General features: G+C 40.2%; 2 protein-coding genes across 7 annotated transcripts in view; one reads left to right on the top strand and one right to left on the bottom strand.

Moving 5' to 3' along the window:
- MED12L (mediator complex subunit 12L) overlaps window positions 1–13,991 on the bottom strand; it is a 740,921-nt gene that overhangs the window by 332,456 nt on the left and 394,474 nt on the right. The gene's annotated exons all lie outside the window — the stretch shown is intronic.
- Window positions 1–13,991, top strand: part of LOC143988517 (G-protein coupled receptor 87-like) — a 31,894-nt gene that overhangs the window by 1,732 nt on the left and 16,171 nt on the right. For 2 of the 4 annotated variants that reach the window (XM_077488160.1, XM_077488162.1), the window contains exons 1-2: window positions 4,526–4,666; window positions 10,848–10,920. In XM_077488160.1, coding sequence (XP_077344286.1) covers window positions 10,896–10,920 — 25 coding nt within the window. In that variant the 5' untranslated portion in view covers window positions 4,526–4,666; window positions 10,848–10,895. Of the gene's footprint in view, window positions 1–4,525; window positions 4,667–10,847; window positions 10,921–13,991 lie in introns of those variants that run through there. The other 2 variants (XM_077488163.1, XM_077488161.1) reach the window with 1 other exon arrangement.

Here is a 13,991-nt window from a genome sequence, read left to right on the forward strand (position 1 = left end):
TGTACGCGGCCTTAGATGTGATTGTTGCATTTTTTTAAGACTTCTTCTATTTTCCTCTGGTGATCTGACCAATAAATCTGTACATTTTTCAAAAGAGCAAGCTCTCCAGCAGAATGCATCAGTCACAGAGATGGGACAAATTATTTAACACTGGTAGGGGTGCGTACAATGATCAGCTTTTATTTATGTAAAAAATAGTTTGCGTAAACTGCTTATGAAGTTTTAGTTGGAGTTTGGCTTCAGCTTGTTTTGATACACTAAGGCTGCATTCACACTATAACGCTTTGAATCGCGGGCATATCTGCCACGGATCTACGTGGGATTTAACAGTGCTGATGTGTGAATGACAAAAACGCGGAGCTCACATTTGAGATGCCATTCATTTCAATGACACCCCAAATCACGGTGCGGGTCTGCTGTGATTGTCACGCAAAACCGTCAACCCGCAATGTGGGACGCATGTTGCCCCAAAGTAGCTCCTGAACTATTTCTGGAGCGTCATGCGTCTTGTGATGTGAGTTGCCGCAATTGCAGTATGTTTTGTCACGCGACAATCACGGCAGACCCGCACCGCAATTTTAGGTGTCATTCAAATGAATAGCATCTCAAATGTGAGCTTCGAGTTTTGTCATTCACGGGCAGATCTGCCCGCGGATTCAAAACACTGTAGTGTGAATGCAGCCTTAGTGTATCAAAACTACTAGTCCATCTAACACTCCCCTCCTCCCAGAATGAAAATGCTGCTGTTCAAAATTGTGCCCCATGTGCTCATTCATCCAGAGTGGTGGTACTCTATTACAGGAGGTGTATTACTGGCCAGATCACCAGGGGAAAACAGAGGGAAAAAAGCCAAAGAAAAAAAAACTGATGCAGCCACCAAATCCAATGATTGATAAGCTGCAATATATTCAATTTTTGCTTTGGGTTTAATACTGCTTTAAAGTAGAACTATAGGCAAAAGATTTTTTTTTTCATTTTGAGCAGAGTAAGGGAGGGTAATAACCCCTGTCAAATATTTTTTGCCCATCTGTTTCTCATTGCAGAGATCAACCTACTGTAGCAATATCCACATGGGGGCTGCTGGGTTGTTCTATTTCCCACTGGCTATCCCGGGAGCTCAGGACTACCCTTCCCTCTGACACCTCAGGTTCCATACTCATAGTAAAGGTCACACTCTATTGTAATTAAAGAATATAATAAGTTTACTGGAAAAGATTTAGTTGCTCAGAGGAATACCTCTCTGATTTAGTAATACAAAAAATAAGTACAGTGAAGGTATTGTCAAAGTTTGATATAAACACACTCTAAACAACTGACGTATATGGACTCGTCTCCAAGTGGGACTAATGCTCAGGGTGATAAGGTATTGACTCTGGGCACCTTCCCACTTCCAGCACAACCATGCAGACACTCAAAGAAAACCCTGCAATACACTATGCAGTCTTAACAAAACAATGTAACACAATGGAATTACTTAAGAACTCCCCCCTGTGCTGAAATGCAGTCCTTTGTATGTAGCAACAATACTGCAAGGACTTATAGTGAATTATATAGTCTATTGTCTTCTTTCATCAGCTAGCCATTATACTGCAATATTTGTATTCCATAGGGTTTGCAGGTGGTAATGTGACGTAAAGTAATAAACAACAGTAACTTCAATTGTGCAATGCACTTATAAACTCCTTTCCTGGGAATGTACCCCCACCGTCAGTCAATTGTTAGTAAAGTTAGGCTTTGAGGCCTATCTGAGCACAGTCTAATTGAAAGGGACTACAGCCACCAAATCCAATGATTGATAAGCTGCAATATATTCAATTTTTGCTTTGGGTTTAATACTGCTTTAAAGTAGAACTATAGGCAAAAGATTTTTTTTTTCATTTTGAGCAGAGTAAGGGAGGGTAATAACCCCTGTCAAATATTTTTTGCCCATCTGTTTCTCATTGCAGAGATCAACCTCTGATTTAGTAGTACAAAAAATAAGTACAGTGAAGGTATTGTCAAAGTTTGATATAAACACACTCTAAACAACTGACGTATATGGACTCGTCTCCAAGTGGGACTAATGCTCAGGGTGATAAGGTATTGACTCTGGGCACCTTCCCACTTCCAGCACAACCATGCAGACACTCAAAGAAAACCCTGCAATACACTATGCAGTCTTAACAAAACAATGTAACACAATGGAATTACTTAAGAACTCCCCCCTGTGCTGAAATGCAGTCCTTTGTATGTAGCAACAATACTGCAAGGACTTATAGTGAATTATATAGTCTATTGTCTTCTTTCATCAGCTAGCCATTATACTGCAATATTTGTATTCCATAGGGTTTGCAGGTGGTAATGTGACGTAAAGTAATAAACAACAGTAACTTCAATTGTGCAATGCACTTATAAACTCCTTTCCTGGGAATGTACCCCCACCGTCAGTCAATTGTTAGTAAAGTTAGGCTTTGAGGCCTATCTGAGCACAGTCTAATTGAAAGGGACTACAGGTCTCAGCAATACTATGAGATCAGTCTAAGTATGTGAAGTGTTGTATATAACTTCTGGGCAACAGCCCTCTCACCACACCAGGCCTGGATAACTGGATGCCTCCGCTCCAGTGGTCTCAGTCCTGTTGCCAGCCAGCTCCAACCCATTACACCACTCCGCAAGATGACCGGGACCCTCGTTTGGCTCCGTCAGATGTTCCTGATCTTCTGGTCAGATCACACCACTGCTCCAGCACACTGTGGTAAGACACTCTCAGTAGTTGCTGTTGCAGTCCGCATGATGCAGGCCGCTGCTCTTCAAACACGCACCCACAGATCCCTGTAGGCAGCCCACATGTCCCAGCAAGAAGAGACAGAAAATGGCCACGCCGGGCCTTTTATGACCTACCCAGTATGCAGTTCAGCCACTCAGTGTTCATGGGTAGGTGAGTGGGCCTTGTGGGTAGGGGAGTCCTTTCACAAAGTAAACAATTAAGTCATTTCCTGCTTAGCTGTTATGTGAAAGTTAAACAAGTCTTTTTCCCATTACATACCAGTAGAGGGAGCCAAATACCAATCTAACAGCATAGTCTTGCTTTATAACATTGCCTGGTAAAGAATCACAGCGCTACACTACAACTCCTGTCCCATAGCCAAACAGGAAGTGAGAGGAAATCCCTGAAAATGAAGGGAATTCCTTGGGGAATTCCCCAAAGAATTGGTGTCCCTGTTGGATGATTTCCCCTCTATTACTTTTTTGGGTGACAACCTAAAATTTGGGATTTTCTTTTTACTTTCACTTTCCATGATAATGGTAAACACAACAAAAAAGAGGGTGAATCTCTTTAACGGGGGCACAGACAGCAATAGAAACTGAAAAGTGTTGTAATCCCTCTGCACTCTATACAAAACTTTAAAAAAAGTTTTGCCTTTAGTTATACTTTTCAGGCTGGGTTCATACCACAGCACGGCAGGGGGTCCAGTGTGACCCCTTTCACTGTTTCAGGTCCAATTTCAGCTCAAATTTTTGGCTGAATTTGAGCCTGAAATGGACCAGAAGACGCACAGAGCTCCTTTGCAATTCTCACCGGAGCCACTCTGGAGATGTGTGCCACGGCTCCATAGAGAGCCGGTCACAATCTCCTGACATGCAAATTGGTTGTGGGGAAACTAGAGTTACCACCTCATCCCTTTAAACCCGAACACATGAATTACACCGTTTCTGAAGGCTAATTTAATGCAGATAAGGCAACAAGTGAATTTAATTACCACCTTAATCCGCCTCAGAACCTGTGTAATTAATATGGTTCGGGTTTAAAGGGATGAGGTGGCAACCATAGGGGGAAACCCACATCCAATTCGCAATGTGTGAACCCAGCCTAAATCTAAAAGCTCTGCACTGAATAGCTAAGGCAAAAGAGGTTAAAAGAATAACCTAGCAATATAGCTACATACAGCTATAATAACTGCAGCCACATAGGCACGGATTAACCTTTTCTCGTGTCTAGCTGAGTTGCATGGGGTTCCACTTATAAGCAAATTGTATGACAATAAAACACTCACATGGACACACCCTAAGGCCATATGCTGATTTACTTCCATGCTGGAACATGTAGTTCCATTGTATCCAAAACTCTACAGGTTGTGCATGTCTACTTGCAACAGTTTAAGCATTTTCATAATCAACTACCTTTCATTTAAATGTCACTGTTATGGCTTGCCAGTCAGTGGTCTATAATGTACCAAGATTAAGCTAGGTTTTACAGTAAGTGGTAGGGATGTGCTGTCATCTTACATTAATCTGTGCTGTAGACTGACTGTCTGTTGGTTTTACTTAAACCGACTTGCTGAAATAACATCATATTTACATGACCTCATACTAGTAATTCACATCACGTATCATTTAGGTTTTTTTTCCTTGAGTTTGTACACAGGAAAATAACAATCTTGCGACGTCCTGTTGACAGGTATTTTATTCAAACGTATCCTGCTGCCTTCTTGTTGGAACATGTTGCTTTAGACTTGTTAGAAATACAAAAGACATGAGAGGAACACACAATTAAGAGCTACACATGTGCTCTGCCCTGACTTATTTCTATGCATACAACTCCCCCCCTCTACATTGTAAATGTACTTTATTTCTCACATATCGGGCACAGATGCTTACTGCCAGCAGTCCCATGTAGCAGGAAAAGGTAGGTCTCATTTCACCATTTTAAAAGCTAATGTACAATGCTGCATGCCTAATATTGTGGAAAATGTGTGAAGGGATGATGGGCATGAAGGAAGCAAGTTTTAATTAATTAAAGATGCCCATCTGCAGGAATCTGCATATTCTGACATTTCCATAAACAAGTGTGATGTTCTCTGGGAGCCTTGCATCTCTAGCTTATGGACATAGGCAGGAAAATCATGCCACTGACACAACTGGCAAAATATACGGGGTAATTAACTTATTTCGCCCCTGTCCATAAGCTAGAAATGCAAGGTTCCCACAGAACACCACACTTGTTTAGAACCCTGATGCAGATGCCTGCAGATGATCCTCTATAACTATATGACACTCTAGCTAATCCAATTGCTATTTCCCCTTGCAGCCTTAGCAGAGTAACTGACGTGAGATGAGAGATTGTCGCCTGATCCATCCTAAAATGGTGCGACTGGGCAACTGTCATTAAGGCTGGGTTCACACCATCGCCACTTCCATCACACAGCAGGGATCCGGTGCATGCTGGTTTGCCATGTCAGGTCCGATTTCAGCCTGAATTTTGGGCTGAATTCGGACCTGAAATGGACCAAAAAAGACACACGTTTTTCATGCAAAATGCACTGGACCTGCTGCGGAGATATGTGAATCGTCTCCATAGAGAGTCAGCCATATTCTTCTTCTATGCGAATCAGATGCTGGAAATCCACATCCAATTCGCAAAGGTGTGAACCCAGCCTTAATCTCTTAAGCCCCATACACACTATCAGTTTTGCTGCTGAGTTATTCTTTCAGATTTACCAAAACCATATAATATGAGGTCAAACCTTAGGAGTTTCTATTTGTATGCAATCAGGCAGGCCCTTCTACTACATGGTTTTGGTAAACCTGAAGGAAAAAAATCAGCAGAAAATCTGATACTGTGTATGGGGTTTAAGAGTGTCTTACTCCACCATCATTTTGAATTATTCGATGTTTAGAAACAGAGGACATTTCGCTACAGTGGTATTAAGCTGATCTGGCTGTAAGTGTGCTCCATTCTAATAAGCTAACGGACAGAGAGGACTAAAATTTTATAAATGTAGTGGCAGGTTCACTGTACACCCAACAATCTAAATTGGTAGCTGAATGCAATCTGTACACCATCTTTATGGATAAAATAATAATTAAAAATTGTTAAACAAAATGTACTGTCTTAAAAAAAAAAAAAAAAAAAAATTCAGTAAGGGTAAATCATGATTTAATACTGACATTCATAGAACATGCTGAATGTAAGTTGGTGTTTTTTCAGATTGTTTCAAATTATACTAATGCAACGAAAAAGCTGTCACATGGAATACACATTGGCAATCGTCTAACGACTTCAGCTACTCTAAACGGCTTTTAAATGCAAAAGCAAACACACACATTGAGTCCACACATTAGAATATTAATACAAATATAGAAACCATTGCTTGTACGTTTCAGTGATCTCTTTTGCATTTGTGAGGTCAGGTAATGATGCGGACAAGAAGGTCTAGCTCACAGTCTCTGCTCCAATTCATCCCAAAGGTATTCTATCGGGTTGAGGTCAGGACTTTGTGTAAGTCAAACAAGTTCTTCCACCCCAAACTCACTCATCCAAGTCTTTATGGACCTTGCTTTGTGCACTGGTCTAAATCATTTGGTGAAGGGGGAATTATAGTGTAGGGTTGTTTTTCAGGGGATGGGCTTGGTTCCAGTGAAGGAACTCTTAAGGCATCAGCATACCAAGACATTTTGGACAATTTCATGCTCCTAACATTTTGGGAACAGATCGGGGATGGCCCCTTCCTGTTCCAACATGGCTGCACACCAGTGCACAAAGCAAGGTTTAAAAAACACCTTTGGGATGAATTAGAGCAGAGACTGCGAGCCAGGCCTTCTCATTCAAGATCAGTACCTGACCTCACAAATGTGCTTCTGGAAGAATGGTCAAACACTCTTATAGACACACTACTAAACCTTGTGGACAGCCTTCCCAGAAGAGTTGAAGCTGTTATAGCTGCAAAGGGTGGGCCAGCTCAATATCGAACCTTACAGACTAAGACTGGGATGCCATTCAAGTTTGTGTGTGTGTGTGTGTGTGTGTGTGTATATATATATATATATATATATATATATATATATATATATATACACATACACACACACACATACAGTATCTACATTGTATTCTTAGAATTTCCAAAGTGATTGCAGCCAGTCTTTCTTTTTACTTTTTACATTAAATCTGGGGGTTGTGTGGTGAAACCAGGCGCCAGGTTCCACACTGCCATTTTGTATACTGATGTAAGTTGGGAGCCAGGTCTTCTGGGTTGCTGCACCTGGCCTTCTGATAATGCTCCACTGCACATATTCAGTCTGCCTGGGATTGCCGTTAAGCCTCCTGGGATGCATGAATATTCCAGGAAACTTCAGGGAGGGAGAGATGGGGGGGGGGGGGGGTATTTAAAGTACTTAGAGAGGATGTAAGCCTTTAAATATATGGTTTGATTTACTAAAGACATATAGGCTGTTCATTTTGTAAGAAAGTTTTCACTTTGCAAGGATATTTTCCCTAAGCTTAGTGAATGAGCTGAAGCTCTGCTGACCTCCATCATCCAGACATGTGCAAGCAAAAAATATATTTTTTTTTATTTTCCTTGCATGTGATTGCGAATTGTTTGCAAAGTGAATTTTCACCACATTCACTGAGCTAAGGAAAATTCAATTGCAAAGTGCAATTCCCTTGTAAAATGAACAGCCTATTTGCCTTTAGTCAATCTACCCCAATGTTTCCAGAGGAGTGTTCTGATTGCCTATGCTCGAAACAATAAGAGCAAAAGGAAAACTTAATATTAATCTGATGGTAAAAAAACAAGCTGACTTTGCAAAATGTAAACTGTGTTTTGACATTTGCAGTTGCAAGTGAAGTTAAAAATAAATTAACCGCAATAACTTGATTTCTCTACCCTCCAAAAAACTTTAAGTAGCTACTGCTTTTTACATATTACTTTAATCCTTTTATTGTTTGAAACCACACATGTATTCTGTGAAATATGCATGTTTACAATTATCTGTTCAATCTATTCTTTCCGAATGTAAAAAGTGATACTAATGTTTAAAACCTGAATATAATAATGAATATTTGCTGACATACTCATGTCGAATCACTGTTACCTACTCCTTTATGTTATGTACTTTTTTATACATGATTTCAATAAACTCAACTGTTTAAAAAAATAAAAATAATTAACTCATTAGAAATCAAGTTTATCCTGCACACATTTGCACAGTTAGATGCATACATGTATTGAGAGAAACTATGGGGGACCTTTTAAATGGCTTTATACTTACTATATCACATGCATCTGGGATAAATGAGACTACCTCTTAAAGGGAACTTGCAAGGACAGAAATATAGAAGCTGGCAATGCTGAATTATTTTTAAAGTTGAAAGTTCCAGGACTGTCATTCAAGTCCACCTAGTGAGCCACTTACCTTGAATAAGCACAAAGCCAGTGACATCCAAAACATAATCACTCGTATAAAAAAGACTTCCCCCAGATCAGTAACTTGCTACAGTGCTGTGAAAAAGTATTTGCCCCCTTCCCGATTATTATTATTTTTTTGCATATTTCTTACACTTAAATGATTCAGATCATCAAACAGATTTTAATATTACACAAAGATAACCCGAGTAAATCCGAGTAAATCCAACTATTAAATTATTATTTCATTTATTAAGGCAAAAAAGCTGTTCAAACCTGCCTGGACCCATGTGAAAAAGTAATTGCCCCCTCCCACGCAGAATCATAAATGAATTGTGTTTAACCACAATTCTTTGGAAAGCTGAGTTAAATTTAATTTTTCACATCCAGGCCTGATTACTGCCAGACCTGTTGAATCAATAAATCACATAATTAGAAGCTGTCTGACAAAGTGAAGCACTATAACAGATCACAAAAAGCCACACATCATGCCACAATCTAAAAAAAAAAAAATCAAGAACAGATTAGAAACAAAATTAATGTCCATGTATCGGTCTAGGAAGAGTTTCAAAACCATTTCTAAAGCTTTGTAACTCCAGTGAACCATGGGGAGAGCCATTATCCACAAATGGAGATAACTTGGAACAGCGGGGAACCTTCCCATGAGTGGCCGGCCTACAAAAATTACTCCAAGAGCATGACGACGACTCATCCAGGAGGTCATAAAAGTACCCAGAACAACATCTAAGGAACTGCAGGGCTTACTTGCCTCAGGTAAGATCAGTGTTTATGATTCAACAATAAGAAAGAGTCTGGGAAAAAATGGCATCCATGGGAGTGTTCCTAGGCCAAAGCCACTGCTGACCAAAATGAACACAAAGGCTCATCCCACATTTACCAAAAAACATCTTAATTATCCTCAAGACTTTTAGTCAAATATTCTGTGGACTGATGAGACATAAAGTTAACTTTTTGGAAAGTGTGCGTCCCGTTATATCTGGCATAAATCAAATACAGCATTTCGTAAGAAGAACGTCATACCAACAGTCAGACATGGTGGTGGTAGCGTGATGGTCTGGGGTTGCTTTGCAGCTTCTGGACCTGGGCGACTTACCATAGTTAATGGAACCATGAATTATGAGCTCTACCAGAAAATCCTAAAAGGATAATGTCCGACCATCAGTTTGGGACCTCAAGCCCAAGTGCACTTGGGTTATGCAGCAGGACAATGATCCAAAACACAACAGCAAGTCCACCTCCAAAATGGTTCTAACAAAGCAAAAGAGTGGCCTTGTCAAAGCCTGGGATTAAATCCAATTGAGACGCTTTATCGTGACCTCACACAGGCCATTCATACTGGAAAAACCTCCAATGTGGCTGAATTAAAACAGTTTTTCAAAGAGTGGGCCAAAATTGCTCCACAGCAATGTGAAATACTCATTGCCAGTTATCGCAAATGCTTGATTGCCATTGTTGCTGCTAAGGGTGGCACAATCAGTTATTAGGTTTAGGGGGCAATTACTTTTTCACATAAAGCCGGGTAGGTTTGGACAGCTTTTTTGCCTTAATAAATGAAACCATCATTTAAAAATGCATTTTGTATTTACTCGGGTTATATTTGTGTAATAATAAAATTTGTTTGATGATCTGAGTCATTTAAGTGTGACAACTATGCAAACAAAAAAGAAAAAACCAGAAAGGGGCAAATACTTTTTCACAGTATTGTATATAAGGAATCCATGATAAGGGTAATGACCCTGGAGCCCACACCAAGTCAGCAATTACAGATCCCACACTTCTGTCCTCATAGGCTTCTTTAGGGCTAGGGTATGCAAGTCCTTTAAAGTGTATCTATAGCCAAAACATTTTTTCAAATTTTGGATAGTGTAGAGAAGAGTAAGAACCCATATTCAAGTTTTTATTCATGTCTGAGTTGGGGAGATTCACTCGATGTGCCCTGGAAACCTCTGTCACCGAGTCACTGTCTCTGTCTAAAAGTTTAGAGAGATTGCCAGAATGAGAGGTTCCGGTATGTCTTTAAATGTGGAACATGTTCTGGCAACAACTGTCTGAGAATGGAATTCTTCTTCAACTTGCAGAGATTACTTCCTGTTGTGTCTTTAGAACAGGAAGTGAAGGGAAACCTCTTCAACAGGACAAAGGCAACAAAAAATAAACGCAAGGGGTATAAACCCTTTTCTAAAGTTTTGGCAGTACATAAACTTTAATCTCCTTCTAAAGGTGTTGACAATTACCTGTTTAGAAACACATTGATTTTTGAGATGACTGACAAATGGTTACATTTCTCAGTGACAACAGATTACAATCACTCGTGCACCTCTAGATTTGAGGGGCCCACCCACGTTGATGCAGTCTTTATCACCTGGATTTTTCAAGTAAACCAATGTCTATAGTCACTGCTAATCAAGGCTTGTTGTGGGGGGGAGATATTGTCCACATGTTAAGTGTTAAGAACTTTACTCTTGCATACGTTTTCTGTTTGAATGTAAGTTTTAATACTTCAATAAACTTCGTAGGTAAAGTAACTTTTCTGCGGCTTAATAAAAAAAGTACAATAATACACATTTTATGACTATTTATAACTACCCTTTAAAAGTAACACTAATCCACATTACATTCCATCTAACTTGTAATATCATTTACAACTTTGCTCCTTAGAGCTGACGAACAGCGATTCTTCTTTCCTGTGCATCATAGATTCCAAGAATGGATCTACCCAACCATTCACCTGGTAAGAAATGATAATAACAGCTGTCAAATGTTTCCTAGCTGGCAATGGCTCCTTGTACCAATATGTCAGTAGTAGGGTTAATGTGTATTTCTCTGCAGCAATACAATTTCACAGGTTACAGGAAAGCTCTGATAGATATTGCTTATAGGGTTTATTATATATGTCGTAGGACCCAAATTGTGAACAGGAGTCATGTTGGATAATTTGCAAAGTGTGAGGTCAGAACTTTCAGATTGCGTTTAAAACAGGTGTTGTATTTGCAAAATAGGGAAAAGGTCTGTTTGTTTAACACAACCGTTTCATGTTTTCTGCCAAGTATTCTGTATAGTACTACAAATAACAAAGAGAAACAAACTAAAATGTTTCTTAAATGCTGTATACTTTATGATTTAGCTAGCCTTTGCTACTACTTTTGATTAAGGTACCATTCTGAACTATAAATTGCATTATCGCAATTGCAAATGTCTACACACTACTTTGAGCCCAACTCCTACAAAAACTATACTCTCAGCTTTCAACAGAATGGAGAAGAGTGTCAGGGCCTGAACCTGAACTTCTGCTGTTTCTGGCAGTAATTTCTCTCTGAGCCACCTGAGATGCTGGATGTCTCCCTGCCCGATTGCTTATGCCATGTACACACAATCGGACATTCCGACAACAACATCCATGGGATTTTTTCCTACGGATGTTGGCTCAAACTTGTCTTGCATACACACAGTCACACAATGTTTTTCGGAAATTCCAAACGTCAAGAACGCAATGAGCTGAGAAAATTGAAGTTCAATACTCAGTGCGGCTCTTCTGCTTGATTCCGAGCATGCATAGAACTTTGTGCGTTGGAATTGTGTACACAGGATCGGAATTTCCAATTTTGTGTGTCAGAAATTCAGATGGAAAGTGTCTGATGGAGCCAAAACACGGTCAGAATTTCCGACAAAAAGCTCCCATCGAACATTTTCAGTCAGAAAATCCGACCGTGTGTGCGCGGCATTAGACAACCTTGCCTTATGTTTTGCTTCTCATGGACTTTGAATTGCTTGCTCCTCCCATGAGTTAAGCCATGTTTCTGCACTTCCTGTTTGTCAGATTGTTGTGCTCTCTCCAGCCAATATCTCACTCTTGTCACTCCTTTGCTACCACTCATTGCTGGCTTTTTGTTGTTCCTTGACTATGCTTGATCTCAACCTGCAACCACTTGTTATCGACCCTTGGTTTGTTTACTGACTACTCTTTGGCTTGATCCCTACTTGCAATATCTGCAATTGGACCCTGGCTTGCTCTCCTCCTGGAGGAGCGATCCTTAGAACTTTGCCCTTGTACTAACATGTAGCAAAACCTATCTCCACCATCAGGAGCGCTGGTGAAGACCGGTTAGTACTTCGACCCTGCACCACAGGTGAACCTGCGTCATCCGCCAGGGTGACCTGCTTGTTCACTTATACAGCTGGTCAGTTAGAGCTCCCTACTGCTATAGATACTGGTCTCCGAGCCTGAACCCTGACCATGACAAAGAGTTACAATAACGGGTTTCAACTTTTTTGTGACAGAAAGATAAGAAATGATAAAAGATAATTTAATGTTAACTTTAGATCAATGTAGATTGAATTAATAATAATTCAGGCACACATACTGCATCCTCTTAGTTTGTACTTAACATTAACATTCACTGCCAGCACAATATGCCACCTACACTCCAAATCATAATGACATAGGCAACACCCAGATGGGTTGTAACATGATTTCCCCACGACTAAATACATTAAAAAGAAGGCAATGTTGTCACTGCCTTGACTGTATGCATTGTTAGCCCATTTGTGAAAAAAAGTATACACTACAGAAACAGAGAATTTAGTGTGTACTTTGTGCTAGTTTATCCAAGCCTAAACACCTGGTAAATATATATGAGCAAGACCAAGCAGTTCTGTTTTATACAATGCATGGATTACATATTACATAACTCTCTTTAGAAAACCCATAGCATTCTGAAAAACAACTGTCATGATGGCACCCTGTGTTTAATGTTTAGTTTCCAAATAAACAATATATAAAAGCCCAAATCCTCATGTAGTAGACCAAAAACCAAATAAAACTGATAGCACTTGAATGCTCCAATCTGTTAACCTAGGTGACTAGCCAAAATGTTTGTAGGTGCTGGTCAGGTTGAAAGACACGTCAAGGGCTACAACATAATGGTGCCAGTTTATCTTGGCATATAGTGAACTACTTTTAGTAAAAAATGGCTTCAGCTCTTAGCCCCTGTACCCACGGTCGGAGATTTCGACAACCAAATGCGTCGGATCTTGTCCGAAACTGTTGCATACACACGGTCGGATAAAGTTGTCGAAAAATCCAATCTTTCAGAACGTGATGACGTAATTTCGTTATGATGGGACTACATTCAGGCTAGTAGCCAATAGCTTTGATGTAGGAATTTGATCTGAGTAGGGATGAGCCGAACACCCCCCGGTTCGGTTCGCACCAGAACTTGCGAACGACCCCCACGTTCGGTACGAACGTTAGAACCCCATTGAAGTCTATGGGACTCGAACGTTCGAATTGGAAAGTGCTCATTTTAACGGCTAATATGCAAGATAGTGTCCTAAAAAGGGTTTGGCGACCTGCCTCCTGCCTCAGGGGACATGGGTCACTGCAAAAAAAAGTTTTAAAAACTACCGTTTTGGCGGGAGCACTGATTTTAATGACGATTAAAGTGAAAAAAAAAAAGTGAAATATTCCTTTAAATATGGTGCCTGCGGGGTGTCTGTAGTATGCCTGTGAAGTGCCACGTGTTTCCCGTGTTTAGAACAGTCCCTGCACAAAATGACATTAAACGGAAATAACACCATTTAAAACTGCTTGCGGTTTTAATGTTATATCTGGTTCCTGCAATATGGTTGAAAATCATTGAGAAACATGGCATGGGTAGCCCTCCCTGCCCATTACCAGCCTATTTGGGTCTTGTACGCATATTAAGGGGAACCCCGTACCCATATTAAAAAAAGGAAATGCGTGTGGCCCCCAGGCCCTATATACTCAGAACAGCAGTATACAGGCGGTGCAAACAAGACAGG

The sequence above is a fragment of the Lithobates pipiens genome, unplaced genomic scaffold (assembly GCF_037356315.1).
Source record: "Lithobates pipiens isolate NorthernLeopardFrog02 unplaced genomic scaffold, aLitPip1_a1.2 Scaffold_18, whole genome shotgun sequence".
NCBI classification, from domain to species: domain Eukaryota; kingdom Metazoa; phylum Chordata; class Amphibia; order Anura; family Ranidae; genus Lithobates; species Lithobates pipiens.